This window comes from Mus caroli, unplaced genomic scaffold (genome assembly GCF_978045245.1).
Source record: "Mus caroli unplaced genomic scaffold, Mus_caroli_1 scaffold_14, whole genome shotgun sequence".
NCBI classification, from domain to species: domain Eukaryota; kingdom Metazoa; phylum Chordata; class Mammalia; order Rodentia; family Muridae; genus Mus; species Mus caroli.
Window position 1 is genome coordinate 1394946 of NW_028227269.1, and position 26243 is coordinate 1421188.

The window sequence follows — 26243 nt, forward strand, 5'->3', positions numbered from 1 at the left end:
AGCACGGGGCACCTGGCAAGGCATAAGCACTGTAGAGCTGAATACAAAGTACAATGAGGTCTGTAGGTAGCAAACACCTTAGTGGAATGAACAGGAGCCGGGGTCTAGAGGCCTCCTATGTTCAGAGATGGAACCAGGCTTCTCCAAGAGGAGATATATACACCCCTAGGGGAACAATATATTTCCAGTGGCACAGAAACTGTTAGAACCTTTAGAATGCAATCTAAAACATATGGAAGAAATCAAGCCCTATAAACATGCAATATGATGGTCTTTCAGGAAGTCCAGACAGTTCCAAATTTTTAGGGAACTCCAAATTTTTGGAATACTGAAGCTGTCAATGTCACCTTATTTGGAATCTTCCTAGCTATTTGAAAAATGATGTCGTTAGTTTGTTACAGATTATACAACTGAAACAACTCAATTTAAAAATGTGCTACTGAGCCCTGGAGCTGACCCTGTGCCAAGCTCTCCATACCCAAATCCCGCCAGGAGAGAGCTGGTCTCCCAGGAGTGCTGACAAACCTGAGAGCAAGACCAACTCTTCTGCTCAAACTGCTGGCCCACGAGGGACCCACCTGGAGCCTTCAGGACACAGGAACCGAGGGGTAACCTGGGACAGTATCCTCCTGGTTTCTATCTGTGCCCGGAGCCCCCTGTGCCACAGCTTTCCATACCCAAATCCCGCCAGGAGAGAGCTGGTTTCCCAGGAGTTCTGACACACAGGCTTACAGGAGAGACAAGCCACAGTCAGAGACAGCAAGACCACCTAACACTACAGATAACCAAAGGCGAGAGACAAGTACAAGAACTATAAGCAACAGAAACCAAGACTACTTGGCATCATCAGAACCCAGTTCTCCCACCATGGCAAACCCTGGATACCCCAACACACAGGAAAAGCAAGACTCTGATTTAAAATCACATCTCATGATGATGATAGAGGACTTTAAGAAGGACATAACTCCCTTAAAGATATACAGGAGAACACAGGTAAACAGGTAGAAGCTCTTAAAGAGGAAACACAAAAATCCCTTAAAGAATTACAGGAAAACACAATTAAACAGGTGAAGGAATTGAACAAAACCATCCAGAATCTAAAAATGGGAATAGAAACAATAAAGAAATTACAAAGGGAGACAACCCTGGAGATAGAAAACCAAGTAAAGAGATCAGGAGTAATAGACTCAAGCATCACCCACAGAATACAAAAGATAGAAGAGAGAATCTCAGGTGCAGAAGATACCATAGAAAACATTGACACAGCAGTCGAAGAAAATGCAAAATGCAAAAAGCTCCTAACCCAAAACATCTAGGAAATCTAGGATACAATGAGAAGACCAAACCTAAGGATAATAGGTAGAGAAGAGAGTGAAGATTCTCAACTTAAAGGGCCAGTAAATATCTTCAAGATTATAGAAAAAATTGCCCTAACCTAAAGGAAGTGATGTCCGTAAACATACAAGAAGCCTACAGAACTTTAAAAGATTGGACCAGAAAAGAAATTCCTCCCATCCCATAATAGTCAAAACACCAAATGAACAAAACAAAGAAAGGATATTAAAAGCAGTAAGGGAAAAAGGTAAAGTAACATCTAAAGGCAGGCCTATCAGAATTACATCAGACTTCTCAACAGACTATGAAAGCTAGATGATCCTGGACAGATGTTATACAGACCCTAAGAGAACACAAATGCCAGCCCAGGCTACTATACCCAGCAAAACTCTCAATTAGCATAGATGGAGAAAACAAGATATTCCATGACAAAATCAAATTTAAACAATATATTTTCATAAATCCAGCCCTACAAAAGATAATAAATGGAAAACTCCAACACAAGGAGGGAAACTACATCCTAGAAAAAGCAAGAAAGTAATCTTTCAACAAACCCAAAAGAAAATAGCCAAATAACATAATTTCTCCTTTAAAAACAAAAATAACAGGAAGCAACAATCACTATTCCTTAATATCTCTTAACATCAATGGACTCAATTCCCCAATAAAAAGACTGGATACATATTTTCCAAGCAAATGATCCCAAGAAACAAGCTGGAGTAGCCATTCTAAAATAGAATAAAATTAATATATAAAGAACTCAAGAAGTTAGACTCTAGAGAACCAAATAACCCTATCAAAAAATGGGGAAAAGAGCTAAACAGAGAATCCTCAACTGAGGAAATTTGAATGGCTGAGAAGCACCTAAAGAAATGTTCAACATCCTTAGTCATCAGGGAAATGCAAGTCAAAATGACTCTGAGATTTCACCTCACACCAGTCAGAACGGCTAAGATCAAAAACTCAGGTGATATGGGCTAGAGCGATGGCTCAGCAGTTAAAAGCACTGAATGCTCTTCCACAGGTCCTGAGTTCAATTCCCAGCAACCATATGTTGGCTCACAACCATCTGTAATGGAATCTGATGTCCTCTTCAGGTGTATCTGAAGGCAGCTATGGTGTACTCATATACATTAAATAAATCTTTAAAAGAAAAAAAAAAAACTCAGGTGTCAGCAGATGCTGCTGAGGATGTGGAGAAAGAGGAACACTCCTCCATTGCTGGTGGGATTGCAAGCTGGTACAACCACTCTGGAAATCAGTCTTGCAGTTCCTCAGAAAATTGCACATAATACTACTTGAGGACCCAGATTTACCACTCCTGGGCATATACCCAGAAGATGTTCCAACATGTAATAAGGACACATGCTTCATGTTCATAGCAGCCATATTTATAATAGACAAGTTGGAAACAACCCAGATGTCCCTCAGCAGAAGAATGGATACAGAAAATGTGGTACATTACACAATAAAGTACTACTCAGCTATTAAAAACAATGACTTCATGAAATTCGCAGGTAAATCGATGGATCTAGAAAATATCATCTTGAGTGAGGTAACACAGTCACAAAAGAACACACCTTGAATGTACTCACTGATAAGTAAATATTAGGCAAATAGTGTGGAATTTTCATGATACAACTCATGGACCACATGAAACTCAAGAGGAAGGAAGACCGAAGAGTGGATACTTCACTCCCACTTAGCAGGGCAAACAATATAATCAAGGGAAATAGAGGGTGGGAGGGACTTGGGAGGAAGAGAGGAACAGAATCAGGTATGGAGGAGATTGAACAATGTAGCGATGGGGGATGGGAAACTGGGGGCAGAATCAGAAAGTCCCAGATGCTAGGAAAGCAAGAGCCTCCCAGGACCCCACAGAGATAACATTAGCTGAAATACCCCACAAAGGAGAGGGAGAACCTGTTGAGACCATATCCAGAGGTTAGGCATGCTGACCCACATTGCCCCTCCCCCCCTTGAAGGATGGGGCTACCTACCCATCTCCAAAATTTTAACAAAGAATTGCTCCTGACTAAAGGAAATACAGGGACAAAGAGTGGAACACGGACTGAATGAAAGGCCATCCAGAGACTGCCCTACCTGGGGATCCATACTACATGCTACTACATGAAGACACCAAACCCAGGCACTATTGCTGATGCCAAGAAGTGTTTTCTGACAGGAGCCTGATACAGCTGTCTCTTGAGAGGCTCTACCAGATCCTGACCAATACAGATGTGGATGCAGCCAACCATTGGATTGAGCACACATATTCGAATGGAGAAGTTAGGGGATGGACTAAAGAAGCTGAAGGGGCCTTATTTGGCCCTTGGTCCTTTGAAGGCTTAAGGCCCCAGTGTAGAGGAATGGTAGGGCAGTGAGGCGGGAGTGGGTAGGTGGGTTGGGGAGAACCCTCATAGAAGCAGGGTAATGGGGTATGGGATAGGGGGGTTGCAGAGGGGAAACCAGAAAAGGGGATAACATTTGAAATGTAAACAAATAAAATATCCAATTTAAATAAATAAATAAATAAATAAATAAATAAATAAATAAAACGGGCTATTGATACAAACAGAGATCTCAAAAGAAATAAAATTGGTTAAGAAATATTTCAAAAATGTTCCTCATCCATAGCATTAGAGAAATGAAATTAAAACAGCTCTGAGGTTCCACTTTACCCCAGTGAGAAAGGCTGAGGCAGCCAAAGCTTTGAGGAAGCAGAGAAGGAAACCCTCATTCACTTCAGCTGGGACTGCAAAGTGCTGCAGCCACTGTGGAAATCGGGGTGAGAAATTCTCAAAAAACTAAAACTACGTCTACTGTATCATCCAGCTCTACTCCTCCTGGGGACCTGCCCAAGGGACTCAGCATCCATTCCATGCTCACTCAGCCTGCTCACTGCTGCTGTGCTCACAGTAGTTAAGAAACACAAAGGGGTTCATGTGGTTTGCAAATTGTATCTTGGGTATTCTAAGTTTCTGGGCTAATATCCACTTATCAGTGAGTACATATCATGTGAGTTCTTTTGTGATTGGGTTACCTCACTCAGGATGATGCCCTCCAGATCCATCCATTTGCCTAAGAATTTCATAAATTCATTCTTTTTAATAGCTGAGTAGTACTCCATTGTGTAAATGTACCACATTTTCTGTATCCATTCCTCTGTTTAGGGGCATCTGGGTTCTTTCCAGCTTCTGGCTATTATAAATAAGGCTGCTATGAACATAGTGGAGCATGTGTCCTTATTACCGGTTGGGACATCTTCTGGATATATGCCCAGGAGAGGTATTGCGGGAATCCTCCGGTAGTACTATGTCCAATTTTCTGAGGAACCACCAGACTGATTTCCAGAGTGGTTGTACAAGCTTGCAATTCCACCAACAATGGAGGAGTGTTCCTCTTTCTCCACATCCTCGCCAGCATCTGCTGTCACCTGAATTTTTATCTTAGCCATTCTGACTGGTGTGAGGTGGAATCTCAGGGTTGTTTTGATTTGTATTTCCTTGATGATTAAGGATGTTGAACATTTTTTCAGGTGCTTTTCAGCCATTCAGTATTCCTCAGTTGAGAATTCTTTGTTTAGCTCTGTACCCCATTTTTAAATAAGATTATTTGATTTTTCTGGAGTCTAGCTTCTTGAGTTCTTTGTATGTATTAGATATTAGTCCCTTATCAGATTTAAGATTGGTAAAGATCCTTTCCCAATCTGTTGGTGGCCTTTTTTGTCTTATTGACAGTGTGTTTTCCCTTACAGAAGGTTTGCAGTTTCATGAGGTCCCACTTGTGGATTCTCGATCTTACAACCAGCCATTGCTGTTCTGTTCAGGAATTTTTCCTCTCTGCCATATCTTCGAGGCTTTCCCCCACTTTCTCCTCTGATACTTCTGTATCTCCACTGATATTTATGTATCAGTGTCTCTGGTTTTATGTGGAATTCCTTGATCTACTTAGACTTGAGCTTTGTACAAGGAGATAAGAATGGATTGATTCGCATTCTTCTACATGATAACTCCAGTTGTGCCAGCACCATTTGTTGAAAATGCTGTGTTTTTTCCACTGGATGGTTTTAGCTTCCTTGTCAAAGATCAAGTGACCATAGGTGTGTGAATTCATTTCTGGGTCTTCAATTCTATTCCATTGGTCTACCTGTCTGTCACTGTACCAGTACCATGCAGTTTTTACAAGGAGGAGGAAGACCAAAGTATGGATACTTCATTCCTTCTTAGAATGGGGAACAAAATACCCATGGAAGGAGTTACAGAGACAAAATTCAGAGCTGAGATGGAAGGAAAGACCATCCAGAGACTGCCCCACCCGGGGATCCATCCCATAAACAACCACCAAACCCAGACACTATTGCATATGCCAGCAAGATTTTGCTAACAGACCCTGATATAGCTGTCTCTTGTGAGGCTATGCCAGTGCCTGGCAAATGCAGAAGTGGATGCTCACAGTGGATGGAACACACGGACCCCAATGAAGGAGCTAGAGAAAGTACCCAAGGAGCTAAAGGGGTCTGCAACCCTATAGGAGAAACAACAATATGAACTAACCAGTACCCCCAGAGCTTGTATCTCTAGTTACATATGTAACAGAGGGTGGCCATCAATGGGAGGAGAGGCCCCTTGGTCTTGTGAAGATCATATGCCCCAGTACAGGGGAATCCCAGGGCCAGGAAGCAGGAGTGGGTGGGCTGGGGAGCAGGGCGGGGGTGGGGGTGGGGGGAGGGGATAGGGGACTTTCAGGATAGCATTTGAAATGTAAATGAAGAAAATATCTAATTAAAAAAAACACAAAGGGAACAGGGGAGGGAAAGTGGAACAGGATCAGGCTGGGGTGTGGGTGGGCAACAAAGAAACCCAGAGGGCCAGGAGAATGAATGGAAATATGCAGCTTTTAGGGGGTAGGAGGTGGGGGACTCTCTAGAAAGTACCAGAGACCTGGGAGGTGAGAGACTCTCAGGACTCAACAATGGGTAGAGGGAACAGAAACAGACCACCTCCAGTGGGTAGTCAGGGCCCAAAGTGGAGAGAAAAGGTTACCAGCCCAGAGTCAAAATTTCTGACTCAGAATTTTTCCTGTCTGAAAGAACTGCAGGGACAAAAATGGAGAGGAAAGGACGGAAAAAATGAAGGAAAGGTAGTAACTGGCCCAACTTGGGATCCATCTTGAGTGAGGGGGGACCAAGGCCTGACACTATTACTGATGCTATGATGTGCTTACAGACAGGAGCCTGGCATGGCTGTCCTCTGAGAGGCCCTACCAGCAGCTGACGGAGACAGACACAGATACTTACACCCAACCATTGGACTGAAGTCGGGGACTCCTGTGGATGAATTAGGGGAAGGATTGAAGAAGCTGAAGGGGAGGGTGACCCCATAGGAAGACCAGCAGTAGCAACCAACCCAGACCCCAGGGAGCTCCTAGAGATTGAATCACTAACCAGATAGCACACATGGGCTGGTCCAAGGTCCCTTAGCACATAGCACATGTATAGCAAAGGACTGCCTGCCTGGTCTGGCCTCAGTGGGAGAAGATGAGACTTAAGGCCCCAGGGAAGGGGGAGGCTGGTGGGGGGTGGGTACTCTTTTGGTGGGGAGGAGGGATGGGATGAGGAACTGGGAGAGGGGAGACCAGCAAGGGGGGAATCAGCTAGAATGTAAATAAATAAAATAATTTTTTAAAAAAGAAACACCCTAAATGTCCTTCAGCTGATGAATGAATAATGAAAATGTGACACACACACACACACACACACACACACACACACACACGCATGCACACACACACATGCACGTGTGTGCACGCACACTGGAATACTACTCAGTTGTAAAGAAAAATGAAATCATCTAAAATTTCATATAAATGGATAAAACCAGATAATATATGCAGCGAGATAACTCAAACCTAGAAATACAAAGCCTGCATATTCTGTCTCATTGTGGATCCTAGCTCCAAACCCCAGATGTGAATATATAAGCTGGTGTAAGCACAGAGACCCAGAATAGGTCCATGGGAGCAGTGAAGCAGTTCTAGAGAGGGGGTGGGGATGGAAAAAGAGGGGAGGAGTCTTTAACTGGGGAGGGGAAGGAGAACCATACCAACAAAGAGGAAGGAGAGAGGTAAATTAACAGTGAAGATGTTTGAAATAGCCATAACCATGTTATTTTATATTTTCTTAAAATTGCATATGATTCATATAAGTGTGTGTGTGCGTGTGCACAGTTTAAATGAAGTTATTGCACTTGGCATGACAATGCCTCCTCCGAAGAATCATGTAACAAAACTCCTGGTATGAGGCATGAGAAAACTGCTTATGAGTCTTGGGCTAGGGGAGTCTAAGAGATTCTCAAAACACATAGGCCACTGTTGTTGTCTCCTAGAAGTTGAAGATAAAGTCCCTATTGCTGACACAAGACTCCCCACTTTAGATACAGGACCAGAGGATTAGAGCTGGATCTGTCCTGAAAGCCTCCTCCCAAAGGTGCTAGGTAAACTGCTAAGTGAGAGGTACAGTCAGTACCAGCAATCCTGGAAGATACAATAGTGGTACTTAGATCTTGCTGGTAACCAAAAGCTGTCCAATGGGACTTAGTTGGTCATCTCACTAGAAGGGAAATCATGTCTGGTACTGTACACCTAGCCAATCACCAATGTCTAGTGAAGTTGTGGCTCATGGAGGAGAACCATGGTTTAAAAGAACCTAAACCAGCATAATTCCTAACTGCAATCTAAATAATTATATATGGACATCCACAAATAAATGTAGTGCCTGCCCCCGTCAAAGAAGTTTCTTTTTGCAGGAGATGGAAACTACTAAAGAAAGCCACAACTGTTCAAATGAGAGAGTGACAAGCCTCAAACTTTATATAGCCTTGAACTTTCTTTCTTAATCTCCAAGGACTGAGACTACAGGCAGGCATCATCAGTGCTGAACTCTCTGACTGAAAACATAATCCTTTGGACGACAAACATCTTTCATCCTGGACCCTTTCCTTCCCAGCCCCTCGAAACTGCCCTTTGTCTGCCTCTGTAAGTGCCCAGTTTATACTGCACATAAGTGACCCAGAAAGCACTTGTCTTTCTGTTAATTGGGTCATACCATTTCTTATAGTTTCTTCCAGGCTCAACTATGTTGTTATAAGTAACATTCCTTATGTTTTTTAACGGTAGAATCGCATTCCACTGTGAATATATATTGTATTTTCTTTATTGACTTATCCATTAGTGGACACTTAATTTGAAATATGAATTAAAATGACATACTGTGATGGTTTGTATATTCTTGGACCAGGGAGTGGCACCATTTGGAGGTGTGGCCTTGTTGGTGTGACCTGGTTAGAATGGGTGTGTCACTGTGAGTGTGGGCATAAGATCCTCATCCTAGTTGCCTGGAAGTCAGCCTTCCACTAGCAGCCTTTGGATGAAGATGTAGAACTCTCAGCTCTGCCTGCGCCATGCCCGCCTGGATGCTGCCATGCTTTCACCTTGATGATAATGGACTGAACCTCTGAAACTGTAAGCTAGGCCCAATTAAATGTTGTTTTTTTATAAGACTTGCCTTGGTCATGGTGTCTGTTCACAGCAGTAAGACCCTAACTAAGACACATACCTGTCAGAATGGCTAGTATTGTAAAGACAAAAAATAAAGCTACAGGTGAGAATTCAGAGAAAAGGGAATCTTTGTACTTGCTGGTAAGAATATAAACTTGTAGACTCAGTATGGAACATAGCATAGAAGATCCACAAAAATAAAAAATCAAAAACCAGAAATCAGATAACCTAGCCATCTAGGCAACTGTATGCCTGAGTATATATAGTCACTGAAATTGAAATCAGTTCCTTGAAGAGGTATCATTGCAGCACTGCTCAAAATAGCCAGGACATATAATCAGCCTCAGTGTCCACCAGTGGATGAAGGGATGAAGTTATTGCTTGAAATGTTACATTTAGCTTAAAACTAAGTTTTAGATAACTAACATAAAGCATACAGCCAAGAATTGTTTAAACAGCATAATCACATTTTTAGTATTTATTGTAACATTTTTAAGTCTAACACCTTAACCATTCAGCTACTGTGACTCCACTAAGATTTTCTTTAGTAAGAAAAAGGAGAAAGATATTTGTATTCACACTGATTGCTGTGGCTGCTTCTCACTTAATCTAAAAATGCAAGAGAGACAGGCGTGCGATGCTATGCAAACCTCAAGCTGAACAAAACTCTGTAAACTGTTTTGAGGTTGATGGACACACAAAGGCACTTTCATATTCAACTAACTTATAAAGATCATAGTGGTTGTCAGTATATATTTATTTAACTTGCAGTTTATGTAAATATAAGAATTAAAAATTCACATTTAAAGAAAAAGTAGCTCTAAAATCTTTTTGGATATCCTTGGATTATAATTGAATCAGTGTTACATACCATTCAATGTTCCTAATTTTTGTTTTTTATTATAAATGAGACACATACTTATATACATTTTACAACATAAAAACATAAAGTCAATAATAGATGATGTGTTACAATCCCAATCTTTAAAAATGATACAACCTCATGGCTGAGCTACTGGGATCACTTGGAGGCTTCGGTCGGGAGCAGGTTCCTGCCTTTGACATGGACAGATGTAAAGAAAACTGTCTCCAGGCCTGTTAAGACCACGGTTCCCTTCGGCCTGAAATGTGTCTTGATAAGTGAGCAGATTCCTTCTCAGAACCTAGGATCTGCTAGCAGTGGCCAGGCCCAGAGGGTCCTGTGTCCTTTCAACTCCCAGCGTGTCCCTTCATAAGCCCAGAAACTTGTAGCAGGTCAGAAGCCAGCGCTAAAGCAGTTGCCAGCTGCCAGTGTTCCTTGACCTGTGACCTGGCTCAGTAACCCCCAGAAGAGGCCTGCAGCCTCCGGATATAATTCTGAAAAGAAGGAAGGCATCCATAACAGAAGACTGAAGACACACACACGCAAAAAAGGCAGTAGACTTTGGAAGATTTTGACATTGGCTGCCCACTAGGAAAAGGGAAGTTTGGAAATATCTATTTGGTGAGGGAGAGACAAAGCAAGTTTATCCTGGCTCTGAAGGTGCTGTTTAAAGCACAGCTGGAGAAGGCTAATGTGGACCCATCCCATGGGCAAGCACCAATGTCTGACACCATTAATGATACTCTGTTATGTTTGCAGACAGATGGGAGTCTAGCATAACTGTCCTCTGAGAGGTTCTACCCAGGAGCCAATGGAAAGAGATGCAGAGACCCACAGCCAAACATTAGATGGAGCTCTGGGAATCTTGTAGAAGAGCTGGAGGTTAGGATTGAGGGACCCAAAGAGGATAGTGACTCCACAGGAAGACCAACAGAGTCAACTAATCTGGACCCTTGGGGGCTCTCAGAGACTGAACTACCAACCAAAGAGTGAGCATGGGCTGGACGTAGGCCCCCACATCTGTGTAGATCCCCCAACAGCTGGAGCAGGGGCTATCCCTGAATCTGCTGCCTGCTTGTGGATTCCATTCTCTTAACTGATCCACCTTGTCTGGCCTCAGTGAGAGGATGCACCTAGTCATGCATTGAGTTGATGTGCTGGGGTGGACGGTGAGGTGGGAGAGTGTGTGTGCATGTGGGTGCTGTGAGAGGGAAGGAAGGAGCTGTGAGGGGGAGGGGTGCTGTGAGAGGGAAGGAAGGAGCTGTGAGGGGGAGGGGTGCTGTGAGAGGGAAGGAAGGAGCTGTGAGGGGGAGGGGTGCTGTGAGAGGGAAGGAAGGAGCTGTGAGGGGGAGGGGTGCTGTGAGAGGGAAGGAAGGAGCTGTGAGGGGGAGGGGTGCTGTGAGAGGGAAGGAAGGGGCTGTGAGGGGGAGGGGTACTGTGAGAGAGGAAGGAGCTGTGTGTGTTTGTGGGGAAGAGACTGGGAGGAGAGGGGGCTGATATTGGGTTGTAAAGTGAAAAATAAATTAGTGAAAAAATAAAAATAATAATTCAGGGACTGTTTTGGGGACTAGTGTTATGAATATGAATATACAAACATCTCTATTTCCTAAACTCTGTCTGATGAAAACAATTTACCATCATTTTTCTTTCTCTACAAGTCTCAACTCACATGCGCTCCTGGGGAGGAATCTTCCCGACAGCTGGCCTTATGATGTGCTGCATACAGAGATGATAACAAATGCTTGTCCATTAAGTACAACCCAATCAATCTGAGAGTTCTGCCATCTGCCCAGGATGTCACCCTTTAAGGAGAACCACCTTGGTCTCACAGCAGGGCTCATACTGGGCAAGACTTCTTGCAGAGCCCTGGATCTAAATGAGATTGCCACTTAAGGTCACTGGACAAAGGTTTTGGAATAAAACACATAATTCCCAATATCTTTACAGTATCCAAGCAGGCAAAGACAACAAAGAAATTTACAAAGGTTAAAACCAGAGTAATGATCCCACAGTGGGGGTAAAGTCTCTTTAAGAATGCAACACTACTCCTGACCAGGCAAAGGAGACTATATGCAAGCTATGGAAACAGAACAAACTGTATTCAAGACTTAGAAAACTGAGATATGTACAAGTTTGTTAGTAAGACCCCTCCCCCGGCTACAGAAAGGACAGGGGGAGAATTTATTTTGTATATTTGGGTAAATAAATATGCAATTTGTCTTTGAGACAGAAAAGCATCTGCATGTAAGCATAGATATGTGCTTTAAACATCTATGTACGAGAGGTGTTTAAGGTGATCAATTGGTTTGGAAACAGCATTTATATTCAAAATCCAGGCAACAGGAATGAGAGAGAACAGACAGAGGTGAAATACTACAGTAGCTGCAAAGCAACTCAAGTCTAAACCTTCTTCTCTTTATAAAACTTGATAGTAATTTAATTCTCATTCACATGTGGATGTGTGTACATGTGTATGTATGAGTATATAAAATCAATGTAAACCTTCTTACTCAGAAAATGTTCTAGGGCAATATTTAGTCCAATGCAGTAGAGGATCTTTCATTTAAAGGTGAAATTCTATAGTACGCGTACATTGTACTAGCTAGCTAAACTAGTTATGTATCTGGTAATGACCTAATTCAGTTTTCTTTTCCCAGATAATTCTAAGCACTCCATTATGTAGGCTTTGGTTTGTTTTGCTTCAGAGTCCTGGGATTACCTATATGAAACAAATTTTATGTCCATTACTCACATTAATTCTGAAATAGCAACTATGACACAGCAGTCTTTATAATCAAAACCAATTTTTAAAAGTTTAAAGAACTACTTTGTTTCATAATTTATTAATTGGATCTATGACATTAAATTGGTAAAAAGGAAGATTTTCCTTTTGGGATCAGCGAGGACACTTACCTCCAGAAGAAGAGGGCCCAGTGACTCCTTCTCTATCACTCCTTGGCTGCTCGAGGAGATGTCGGACTTCTGCACATCATCATCAGTCGTGGATTTCTCTGCAACAATGAAACTTGAAAAGCTAAGCATGCCAAGAGCTCGTTCTCATCAGAGGCAGTTTATGAAAACATAGATTTATATTACCGGTATAAGAAAGATTTACTTTTTAAGCAAATACCTGGGGATCCATCCCATAATCAGCTGCCAAATGTAGACACCATTGCATACACTAGCAAGATTTTGCTGAAAGGACCCTGATATAGTTGTCTCTTGTGAGGCTATGCTGGGGCCTGGCAAACACAGAAGTGGATGCTCACAGTCAGCTACTGGATGGAACACAGGGTCCCCAATGGAAGAGCTAGAGAAAGTACCCAAGGAGCTGAAGGGGTCTGCAACCCTGTAGATGGAACAACATGATGAACTAACCAGTACCCTGGAGCTCTTGTCTCTAGCTGCATATGTATCGAAAGATGGCCTAGTCGGCCATCACTGGAAAGAGAGGCCCATTGGACTTGCAAACTTTATATGCCTCAGTACAGGGGAACGCCAGGGCCAAGAAGTGGGAGTGGGTGGGTAGGGGAGTTGGGGGAAGGGTATGGGGGACTTTTGGGATAGCATTGGAAATGTAAATGAAGAAAATACCTAATTAAAAAAAATAACAACAAAAAAAGTAAAAAAAAAGTCAAAAAATTTTAAAACTCACTAAATTCATACAGTTTAAATTACTGCATGTGAACACATTTAAAGTTTTAGGGAAAACTGAAGACAGGAATAGTTATGCATAAGGGGATGGCCTATGGAATGGGAACAGAAGTTATGGACAGTTCTAGATCTTGTCTCTAGAGGAAAAACGCGTACTTGTCTGTCTTCCTGTACCCTAATCTGGACAGTTGGGATGCAGACATGGTCAGCCATGTTTCTTACACACTGTGATGGAAAGAGCCTAGGAATGGCAGCCAAATCTACAGGGGACATCTGCATCCTTGACAGCTCCCTAGACTATCCTGTTCAAGCCATTGCAGTTTGTCCGAGTCGTACCATCTATGCCTCCTATATTATATCCTCTCAGATATCTAATTACATTTTTATTAGTCAATATTTAACATCTCTATAACAATGGTCATGAATATACTTTAAAAGTAAATCCAGGTATATATTTTGCATATCATCTATTTTATTTGTATATTTTTATATATTATATTTTGTATGTAGTTTTAAGTGTTAAAATAGTTTGGGTTGTTTAACTCATCTCTCACCACTCCACCTGATTTTAAAACTTCCTCTGGCCAGGCATGAGGGCACACACATTTTTGGTCCTAGCACTGGGAAGATGGTGGCAGGAAGATCTCTGTGAGTTTGAAGTCAGCCTGTACTAAATAGTTACAGGCCAGACAGAGCTACATAGCGAGATCCCGCCTCAAAACATAACAAACAAACACCCAAATCAAAGCAACAGCCACATTACTAGACCCAAACCCAACCCAGCCATCTACGAGACCTGGCCATCTATCTGACAGTCTTATGTGCCCACAATCCAGCAGCATTTCTTCCCTTTCTGCTTGCTGCAATTGCAACTGTTCTTATGGTTTTAGGGACATGTTTGTTTGTTTTGTTTTGTTGCTTTGTTTTCTTCCAAGACAGGGGTTCTCTATGTAACCCTGGTTGCCTTGGAACTCACTCTGCAGTCTGGCCTCAAAGTTAGAGATCCTTCTGCCTCTGCCTCCCAAGTGCTGGGACTAAAGGTGTGCGCCACCACTTCCTACCTCATGTTTTGTTTTTAGGTATCTACACAACAGTAATACCTGTGTCTCCTTTCCCATTTTTCTGTGTTCAGTTTCTCGTTTCCTGGGTTAAGATCCCATGTCTTTGTTTCTTACTTTAATACTGAGGCTTTGATAGCAGTTTCTGAAAAGGGCACTTTGTCTTAAAATTCCTGTTTCCCATTCATACTTCCATAACAGACACAGAGTTATATGTTGGGGGTCTTGTCTGCAGTGTTACTTTGAACCCATTCTGAAAGCAATCTGCTGCACTTGAGACCTATCTCTCCTTGGCTTTTTCCTGGGTGTGTTAACAATCACTACATTGTGCTTGGGTGTGAACATTCTGTACTCACTGTGCCAGGCCTGTGTGAGTGTGTGTCCCTGCCCTACACCCCGCCTTGCTGAGATAGGGTCCCCAGTGCAGTACAGGCTGACTTAGGCTTGTCCGAGGGACTGACATGTTAGTTCTGTTGCTGCTCCTTACTTCTGCCTCAGCTTACCCTGCATTTCCTCTCGTCCTGCTTTTCTTTTTGTAACAACAGCCTTTCATGAGATGCCTGTGGCTTTGTTCATGTGAGACACATAAAAATGACACCTGGCAACTAGAATGTAGTAAGAGTTAAGATTTCATGAGGGATGAGCCTAAAAGCCTCTTCCCTGGGACTGGTGGGTTTCCTCAGAAAATCCTGCTATCTCTGGCTTTGGATAGTAAGAGCAAGCAAGGACACTGGTGTCTGTAGGCTTCTAGTTTCTCCTCTTTGCTAAATCAGTTTCAAAGATCTCTAAGTTACAGCACTTGAGTCTTTTCACACTGCTGTTGTCACTGTGAAGGTCTTGGGGCTTGTGTTCTACTCACCAGCATATGATGTGTGTGTCAGCACACTCCCCTGAAAGCTCCGCAGCACCCCATGAGCAGCCGTGCTCCCAGAATGTTCTCCCTTCCCTTCTGGCCACAGCCTAAGGGGTTCGTGGTGTAGGGTTCCCAGCAAGTATGGGTGCTATAAAAAATACAACAGGGACTCCCTGCCCCAGAGCTACATCCCCACTTGTGAGCCAGGCAGGGGCCAGCTTCCTCAGACAAGTAAGAGAGATTTCATCAAGGGTTATGTACTTTAGCTGGATACCAGGGCCTCAGATCTTGTCTACAACTAGTGTTTCTGTTTAAGGCCCTAAGACATGGGCTCCAAAACATCCCAAGCTTGCTTAATTACTTCACTAGTTTTCAAGTTAATTTAGTAAGCCACTTTGCAATATCAAGAAAGGATCTTTGACTCAAAATAAAAATTGAACAAAAACATTTCTTTACTAAAAGCATAAAGCACCATGGGCTCTTAACGGAAACACAGAACAATATGTCATAAACATCACAACAACAGAGAACATGGTCTTTATTTTATTTTTACCTTGTTCCATTCTCTTCATTAGCTGTATCTGATCTACTGTCTTCTTCAAAATCTTGCATTTATCTGGTTTTACACTCAAGCTGTCAATGTCACTGATGTTGGCAGACAGCAGCTCAGCTAGTTCTTCTAAATACTTATTTTCTTGCTCCCTGCGCCTCTTCTCGGTACTGTTATACACAGGCACACACACAAAAAAAATCCAGTTAGCGTATATTTATACCATTTTATTGCCTTTTCTGATCAAACACTAATGTTCACACATTTGAAGAAAGTCTTGTTTTTACCTAAAATATAAAACCAGATTTAAAAATCAAATTAAAATCACATCTAAAACTCAAACACTAGAAAATCCTCAAGTACACAAAATAATTCTGGATAAAATATGTGACAGTGACCGCTACAACAAATGGATTTGCTAACAATGTATATACCTCAATTATTTTCAGATAACAAAGGGCTACAGATATTAAAGGAACTAGACAGAAAGCAAATGAACCTCTCATATTTTGGGATACTGTGCATTTGAAATAGAATGGGAATTTTCAAGTAATTTTGCTACAGTTTAAGTGGCACTATGATTATAGTTCAGACAAACTGTAATGAAGAATCTGATAAGCCCTTCATTCTTATTCTGATAAGAATATTAATTGTTCCTCATGAAAATGAAACTATTCAAAAGTACACTCTAAAATTCAGCTGCAGAAAGAGCAGCAAGCACTAACTTGAACAGAAAATCAAACCTACATGTAAGCTCTTGTCCACATTAAAACCAAATCAAATGTGGTTGCCTTAAAGCAAAACAAAAAGATCAGAGGGTCGGGCGGGTTACCGGCAGTACCTGAAGTCTCCTGAATGTATGCAGTGATTACTGTTGGGTTTGCACTTCAATCTTCACCCCTAATTTATTTTGCCAAGTCACCCACAATTTGCTTTAGGTAATGCATTCAGTGATGGTAAAATATTACCCTGAAACTTCCCATTATCCAAATAAAACAGGAAACACTATTCACGACAAGTTTTGTTAAAATCATTTGGCTAATCATAAAAGTGGTAGAAACAAAAAGGTGAAAAGTGAGAAAAATCAGTTGCTAAAAACCTTACAATTAACAACAACTAGGAACTCCTCTACTTTTCTTACAAATTTTAAAGAGTTTAAAAGCAAAGGCACTTACAGAGCACTGTGAGCTGAAGTAACCCAGTCAACTAATTTACTGCATTTGATATAAAACAAAGTTCTAACAAATGGTACAGATCCCCAAACACAATCAGACTTGAAACTATAACAACTGCACACACTGTCTTTATTTGTTAAATCTTTCATTACTGAGGGATTATTTCCACTTTGCATAGTAAAACTCTGCCTAATAACTTAAACAGAACACAGCAAGGCATCCCGGCAAACCTCACTCTGAGGCATTGAAGCAAAGCAGGAATAAAATGAGGAACATATTTTCATATGCAGAAGGGTTTATCTGTAACATGATAGTATTTGAGGACATGTGATTTTACCTTAGGGAACCTCATGACAGCAGACACATTTAGTGGATTCAGGATAGAGGGGGAGCTGTTTAAACTTAAAGGTCTACATTTCAATAGGGGTAATCAATTTAGGTCGACTTGGTGGGTCTCCCAGATATTTTTTGTTTGTTGGTTTTATTTTGAGAATCTCTCACTATACAGTCCTGGCTATTCTTGAACTGGTGATCAACCCCCATCTACCTGGAGAGTCCTGGGATAGCAGGTGTGTACTTCCATACTCAGCCTCCAAACATGTTTTTGCCATTAAGTTTTAGGTAATACTGAAATGCCTGAAACTATCATGGAGTAAAAGAAAAGTGTCCCAATATAGAGAGGAGATGGAACAAGAAACTATATACAGTAAGGAATAGCAGATGTCAATAAAAATGGCTTAAGTTTCAGAGTACGAAAATGAAAATCATATCTTTAAGTGAAGCAGCCAATAACTACCTAGGGAAAAGAAGACAGCAGCCATGCTCAAAGTCAAAATTGAAGGAATGCAGAGCATACAATCTTAAATGGAAAAGGCCTCTTTACTACTTTAGATTAACTTTCTTCATTTGCTAAGCCCCTTTATTACCTCTTAAGTGGCAGACATGCTAGTTAATGCTTATCCTGAGCTACATTCTCATGAGTACAGTTAGCTTCACAATCTTATATGTTCCAGTTCCAGGATCCCTGTGGATATCAAAATCCACAATATGCAAACCCTTTATATAAGATGGTGCCATTGCATACACTATGAAAATTCCTCCCCAAGCTTAAAGCCATCTCTGTATTACTTACAATACCTCATACAGTGCAAATAAGTTGTTATCATACTATATTTAGGCAATAGCACTACACAAAGTTGATACACGTTTGGTTATCGATGCCATTTTTTTTCCAGAATACTTTTGAACCTATGGATATGGAGGGACTGCTGTATCTTTCCTTAATTAATGTACTAGCGATTATATAACAGATAGTCATGTGATGTTTCCTAAGCACTCTGAAGTAAATTAGATGGAGTTCCCACTAGAAAGGAAGTAAAAGAAAACAGACCATTGTAATAGTTTATGACAAGAATCAAACTCTACAGAAACACACAGAAATGGCTCTAAATCCAGAGAAAGAATGGCACTAAGTTAGAAGTGGAAAGATCTTATTTTCTAGAAGGTAACTTGGCTCTATCAACTGTATAAAGTAAGAGTGGAAATATGAAGTTCAAAACTGATACATACCAGGTGAGTATGGCAGAACCATAGAGTATATGGGTAAGAGGAAGTGGGGGCAGGATCACAGTGACTTCAGACTGTCCTGGTAATTGCTCAGGAGCACAGGCTGAAACTTCCAGGCACTAACTAGCTATCAAACCCCAGACAAGTGAACACCAGTTTAACCTCTCTGCTTCCATCTCTTCATCTGTACCACTGGGATAATGACATTAATTACCTCCTAGTGTTTGTGATATTAAGAAAGCTATGATGTGTAAGATGCATTGCTAAGTTCTTGGCATGCCCTATTAGCTCAATCAATGCCATCTAGTATGGCTTTAATTACAATGCTTTATTTTTAAGAAAATGGGGAACCCAGGCGGACTTAAGAAGAATTAGTGGCGTGGCCAGATCTGTAAGCTCCTCAAAGATAGAAAACCTGTCTCTCACTTCATTTATATCCTTATAACAGCACACAGATGGTGTGTTGGCTGAACAGTTAGCATTTACTAAGCACTTGTTGAGTTAAGCTGGGAATGCTCAAGAAAGATAAGGCATAGTTAACCGCCACTCGAAACTAACACCTTAACCTTCATTGAAGAGATAGAAGCTACCTCACCACAAGAAACCGTTTAACTGAGAAGTCACTCTGTCTCGGGCTCTGCAGACAGTAATACTTGGCTCTGCCACAGGGCTGGCAATACCTTGTGAGGCCTAACAGATGCTCTTTATGATTAATGAGCTCATAGTCTGTTTGGGGAGAGAGCATATAATAATAAGACCGAGGAAGCATTGCAAGGTGGCATTAATACACAGTTTCAAAGTAATACATTTCTGATTTTCCATATCAAAGATATTGTTTTATTAAAACTGAAGCCCATACATATAAACCTGAAGGCTTCAGTGCTTTCAAATATCTTCCAAGCAAACATCAGATAATTATCTCAAAACATTAAAAGAGGAGAAAGGAATACATAAAAATTTTGGTATTTGTAATGATGCTATCATGTACAGATGCACATACACACAGAGAACAAAACAAAGGCAATTTACAGATAAGCCATACAAGATCAGCAAGATCATACAAGTTCAGCACAATAGGTAGATAGTTTATTGATGCCCACAGCTGTTAGCATTCATATCCATTAATAACTATCAATTTGAAAATACAAAATGGGCATGATGGTGTATGCCTAGAATCCCAGTTCCCCTCAAGTTGATGCAGGAGGACTGGCCCACGTTCAAAGCTAGAATGATCTACAGAATTAAACCCTGTCTAAAACAAAACAAAGAAATGACAAAAATGGAAAAATGCAATTATAATAAAATATTAATATTGCAATATATCAAATTTATATGGCTATTATATATAGCTTTTTAGTATTTGTTCTTATATGTGGCCTCCCTTCCCCCCAGCCTGGAACCTGCCTGCTCAAGGGTGGAGCTACCGGCTCATTCGTCCTGCCACGCCCACTGCTGGAACCTGCCTCTGCTGCCTGGAGTCACACACATGTTCGTCCTGCTACTGGACCCTGAGTTACTTGGCGGGAAATTGGGTTCCCTCCCCCTTCCTTTATAAACTGAGTGTCTGGAAATATTAAATTGAGTCTTGATCAGAGTCTTGTCTTGACTCCATTGTTTCTTCCGCCCCGTCTAGATTCCTCTCTTTGCAGGGAACTGCCATTCTCAGTGAACCGTTCGTGTTGTGGACCGCGGGCGGGCCGCAACACTTATATATTCAAGTTTTCCTCAAATGAGAAATTAAGCATAAAAGATAATATTTTATTTATCTTTACGTTTTCCTTTAGGAAAGACTGAATTTATATACAGAAATGAACAATGTCCTTGGATAACACACATCTGGTTTACATCTTGGCATGTACCTTTATCCTAGCATCTGGACACATGTGCACTTAGGTGATTGTCCTATGAGGAACGGTCACTTCCCTTTTTCCAGTCTCTAGCCCTAGCGGTCTTGTAAACCCTCTTGTCTCCCTCCCTGAGAGAGAAGCAGGTATTCCTAGCTGCAGCGATGCTGCACTGCAGTGCTCTCCTGGCCCCTGGAGAACATCTGGGAATGTTTACAGACCATTTTCTTCCTACAACTAGGACACTACTGGCATTTCAGTGTACAAGCAGTAACATGAGGAAGCATCCTACAAAACACACGGCAGTCTCCACAGCAAATAATTTTCTGATTTAAAATGTTAGTAGTGTAGAAACTGAAGAAATTTGATGTAGCTCCTAGAAGCCAAATGGAATAAAATCTAGACTTTCCTCTTGTTAGCTGAGAAAACGCTTTTGCTCTGAGGTTCTCCTTCATCTGGCACTTGTTAGGGTTCCTTTAGCACTAAATTTCTTTTCCTCTGCTTAATGTAGTCATTTTTTAAAAACACAGTAAGTAGTAAATGGCACAAATAATTATTTTAATATAAATATTATAACAATGTACTTCTTAGTTCCTAAGATGGCATTTAAAGATGTTCAATAGAAATTTTTATCCATTTGGCAGGATTTATTGTCCTTACTAGTTAAAAGATACATCTTGCACTGTGAACTAGGGATCGAGTGTTGCTGAGCACGAGCAGATAGGTCCCTTACTTTAGAGCAGCATACAGCCTATCGAAGAAGCTACGAATTTATGCAATGACCATATTCTCTAGCAACAGCCAATAACTATGAATCAAAGCCATAACGATGTACAGAACAGATAAATAAAAAGAAAGATTTGAGCTACTAGTTGTGGGAGGAAGAGAAGCCTCTCTTTAAGGAAGTAATGGCTTACCACAGCATCTGCAATAACAGCTACAGATTAATACTGGAAATAAAGAGGATACAAGGTGGAAGGAAGGAGAAACACATTCAAAGACCTGGGTGGGGCAGACTGTACTGAATGTGCAGGAGGAGACAGGTGGGCACTCAATGTGGAGTGGATGAAACAAAGTCCAAAGTGTTGGAGAAATGACCAAAAGAGCTCTGTCAGAGACAAGCGCATTCCTACCTTGATGCCAGCGTGTCACATGGCGATCCTTTTCTCTTATGAGAGTCTGGGTTTGCAGGGTCTGAGGAACTGTCCCCAAGGCCACTCATGTTGATGAACTTCACACCTAAATGGGGAGGGTGAGAAAAAGGAATCTCTCATGACCTTTCTAACCAAGTGAGAGCAGGGAGGCTCCCTTGTTATTTCTAAACACCAAAAAACAAAACAACACAACAAACACTTGTAAACAGTGCTAGGTGACCACAGCCATCACACAAGCACCAGCCTCCAAGGAAACCACAGGGACATCAGCTGCTTGTTACTCTGCTTACTTGTAAGCCAGTGAAACAAAATTAACAATCCCTCATGAATAAAGATTTTCTTAGAATAATTAAGTAGAAATATTTTTACCAAGAGAAAAATCACTTGCGTGTATAAATGTAAAAACTGGACTCTGAAAAATTTTAGTATTATTATTCAGATTCAAAATTATTATGTAGACCTTACTTTGTAAAAAGGCTTAAAACAACTTTATTTGTGAATTAATACTGAGAGAGAATGAACAATATCTATGTGATTAAAGTTAAAGTGATAAGCTTGATTTGGAGTTTTGAATTGTACTTTTCCACTCTGAATTCCATACTCCTAACCTTGTGTTTATATCATCCAGAGACCAAGATCAAATGTTTAGTCTATGTTAGGATCTTAGTATGGATGCCAGAGAACAGAGTCATTCCGCCTTGCATGTCAGCCAGGTCTTCACATGTGCCAGTTACTGATCTGTCCACATCAGTCACTGCTCTGCAGAACCCTGAAGGGAGCTCAGAGCCCTATCTGTGACCTGAGAGTCATCAGTCCCTTGGATTTCAATAGTGCCAAATGCTACCCTTATCATTACTCCACTTACCCTCAAAACGGAGAGAAAACTCATGAAATAAGAAGACCTGGAGCTCTTTAAGTCTGAGTTACTAAATAACATAGCACTGTATGCCAACACTCAAGCTGGGAACACTTAAAGAACTGCTGAAGTCTAAGCAGGCTCTCAGAGCCTTAATCCTTTCCTAGTTCTAAAATGTACTCTTCCTAGAGCTCTTCCAAAGGCCACAGATCATTGCCCTCTTCTCATACAAAAAATACCTACAATTTTAACCATGAGATTACTTCATGTGGACAAGAGGAGATGTTTCTAATTTCTCCATATTAGAAGTATAGTTTTGAAACTACCTAACACTCCAAGTGTGTTCTGTTCTTTAGACAGTGTTGTTATGCCTGGGATTAACAATGCAGTGCAGGCTGGCCTCAAAGTTCCAGTCTTCCTAGTTCTTGTCCCCACCCCTATGATTGTAATATTTTTTAAAAAATAATTTTTAAAAATATTTATTTATTCATTTATTACTTGTAAGTACACTGTAGCTGTCTTCAGACACGCCAGAAAAGGGCATCAGATTTCATTACGGATGGTTGTGAGCCGCCATGTGGTTGCTGGGATTTGAACTCAGGGCCTCTGGAAGTGCAGTCGGTGTTCGTAACCGCTGAGCCAGCTCTCCAGCCCCTGTGACTGTAATCTTGCAACCACTTTTTAATTCTTTTTTTCCTGTTTATTCATCATTTGCCATTTCTATCTCTTTTCTGCCCATTCATCTGTAAGAGATTTTTCTGTCTGGTGAGTTCTTATTTGTAGGTTGCAAGACATTTTGTTTTAAGAGATTTTATACTGCCTCCTTCTTCAGTTGCAGATATAATTATGATCCTAGCTTGAAACCAAATATCTCAAGGATTCTAGATTAATGTAAGATTTTTTTTCTTGCTTCTCAGTTCCCTTCACCTTCCTTATTTCTAATCTGTCACATAATCAGAAGAAAGACACTCTTGTCCTGATGTTATTCCCAAGATACCATGGTTTTGTTCTGTTCTGTTTTGCATAAAAGTCAAGTGGATCCCCTAATTAAGGATGATCACAGAAAGCACAGGGCAGAAAAAACAATCACTTAATTTACAATGTAACCATTCCGTGCCTGCCCGTGGTCTGAGCACTTAATTTCTCTTATGCATTGTGTGTGTGTGTGTGTGTGTGTGTGTGTGTGTGCGTGTGTGTGTGCTTTGAGCCACTTTAGCCTCTTGTCTTACATACTACATGTAAGAATACACCAGGACGTGTTCTCATTTCCTAAATCCACCCGTCATAGTTCCCTTTGTCATCGAGGAGCGCTCAGGCCATCACCTAGTAGACTACAGAAATAGTTTTTCAAAGTCTCCAGTTTCCAGCCTTGTCTTTCTGAAATGACCACGTTACCTACCAAAGACAAATCTGAGCATGCCTGAAACCCATCACTAAATCCTCACTATTCAGAGATCTCCTCCCCTCCACACAGTAGACAGTTTCACAGTTCACCTAGTATCAGCGCATTACAGAACGCGCACACACACACACACACCTTGTCCTTTATTGTTGTTGTTGCTGTTCTTTTAGGTACCATTTCTTTTTTTTTTTTTTTAATATTTTTATTACATATTTTCCTCAATTACGTTTCCAATGCTATCCCAAAAGTCCCCCATAGCGCCCCCCCACTTCCCTATCCACCCATTCCCATTCTTTTGGCCCTGGCATTCCCCTATATTGGGGCATATAAAGTTTGCAAGTCCAATGGGCCTCTCTTTCCATTGATGGCTGACTAGGCCATCTTTCCATACATATGCAGCTAGAGACAAGAGCTCCGGGGTTCTAGTTAGTACATCATGTTGTTCCAACAATAGGGTTGCAGATCCCTTTAGCTCCTTGGGTACTTACTCTAGCTTCTCCATTGGGAGCCCTGTGATACATCCAATAGCTGACTGTGAACATCCACTCCTGTGTTTGCTAGGCCCCAGCATCGTCTCACAAGAGACAGCTATATTTGGGTCCTTTCAGCAAAATCTTGCTAGTGTATGCAATGGTGTCAGCGTTTAGAAGTTGATTATGGGATGGATCCCTGGGTACGGCAGTCTCTAAATGGTCCATCCTTTCATCACAGCTACGAACTTTGTCTCTGTAACTCCTTCCCTGGGTGTTTTGTTCCCAATTCTGAGAAGGTGCACAGTGTCCACACTTTGGTCTTCATTCTTCTTGAGTTTCATGCGTTTAGCAAATTGTATCTTAAATCTTGGGTATCCTAAGTTTTGGGCTAATATCCACTTATCAGTGAATACATATTGTGTGAGTTCTTTTGTGATTGTGTTACTTCACTCAAGATGATGCCCTCCAGGTCCATCCATTTGGCTAGGAATTTCATAAATTCATTCTTTTTAATAGCTGAGTAGTACTCCATTGTGTAAATGTACCATAATTTCTGTATCCATTCCTCTGTTGAGGGACATCTGGGTTCTTTCCAGCTTCTGGCTATTATAAATAGGGCTGCTATGAACATAGTGGAACATGTGTCCTTTTTACCGGTTGGGACATCTTCTGGATATATGCCCAGGAGAGGTATTGCTGGATCCTCTGGTAGTACTATGTCCAATTTTCTGAGGAACCGCCAGACTGATTTCCAGAGTGGTTGTACAAGCTTGCAATCCCACCAACAATGGAGGAGTGTTCCTCTTTCTCCACATCCTCGCCAGCAACTGCTGTCACCTGAATTTTTGATCTTAGCCATTCTGACTGGTGTGAGGTGGAATCTCAGGGTTGTTTTGATTTGCATTTCCCTGATGATTAAGGATGTTGAACATTTTTTCAGGTGTTTCTCTGCCATTCGGTATTCCTCAGGCGAGAATTCTTTGTTCAGTTCTGAGCCCCATTTTTTAATGGGGTTATTTGACTTTCTGGAGTCCACCTTCTTGAGTTCTTTATATATATTGGATATTAGTCCCTTATCTGATTTAGGATAGGTGAAGATCCTTTCCCAATCTGTTGGTGGTTTTTTTGTCTTATTGATGGTGTCTTTAGCCTTGCAGAAGCTTTGTAGTTTCATGAGCTCCCACTTGTCAATTCTCGATCTTACAGCACAAGCCATTACTGTTCTATTCAGGAATTTTTCCCCTGTGCCCATATCTTCAAGGCTTTTCCCCACTTTCTCCTCTATAAGTTTCAGTGTCTCTGGTTTTATGTGAAGTTCCTTGATCCACTTAGATTTGACCTTAGTACAAGGAGATAGGAATGGATCGATTCGCATTCTTCTACATGTTAACAACCAGTTGTGCCAGCACCATTTGTTGAAAATGCTGTCTTTCTTCCACTGGATGTTTTTAGCTCCCTTGTCGAAGATCAAGTGACCGTAGGTGTGTGGGTTCATTTCTGGGTCTTCAATTCTATTCCATTGGTCTATTTGTCTGTCACTATACCAGTACCATGCAGTTTTTATCACAATTGCTCTGTAGTAGAGCTTTAGGTCCGGCATGGTGATTCCACCAGAGGTTCTTTTATCCTTGAGAAGAGTTTTTGCTATCCTAGGTTTTTTGTTATTCCAGATGAATTTGCAGATTGCACTTTCTAATTCGTTGAAGAATTGATTTGGAATTTTAATGGGGATTGCATTGAATCTGTAGATTGCTTTTGGCAAGATAGCCATTTTTACAATGTTGATCCTGCCAATCCATGAGCATGGGAGATCTTTCCATCTTCTGAGATCTTCTAGAATTTCTTTCTTCAGAGACTTGAAGTTTTTATTATACAGAGCTTTCACTTCCTTAGAGTCACGCCAA

At 41.3% G+C, this 26243-nt stretch overlaps 1 protein-coding gene across 8 annotated transcripts in view; it reads right to left on the bottom strand.

Annotated features, from left to right (window-relative positions):
• Positions 1 to 26243, bottom strand: part of Ncoa1 (nuclear receptor coactivator 1) — a 257999-nt gene that overhangs the window by 96901 nt on the left and 134855 nt on the right. For all 8 annotated transcript variants that reach the window (XM_085830179.1, XM_085830180.1, XM_029484858.2 and 5 more), the window contains 3 exons: positions 21588 to 21693; positions 15873 to 16039; positions 12668 to 12765 (listed from right to left, as the gene is read on the bottom strand). In XM_085830179.1, coding sequence (XP_085686305.1) covers positions 12668 to 12765; positions 15873 to 16039; positions 21588 to 21676 — 354 coding nt within the window. In that variant the 5' untranslated portion in view covers positions 21677 to 21693. The remainder of the gene's footprint in view (positions 1 to 12667; positions 12766 to 15872; positions 16040 to 21587; positions 21694 to 26243) is intronic.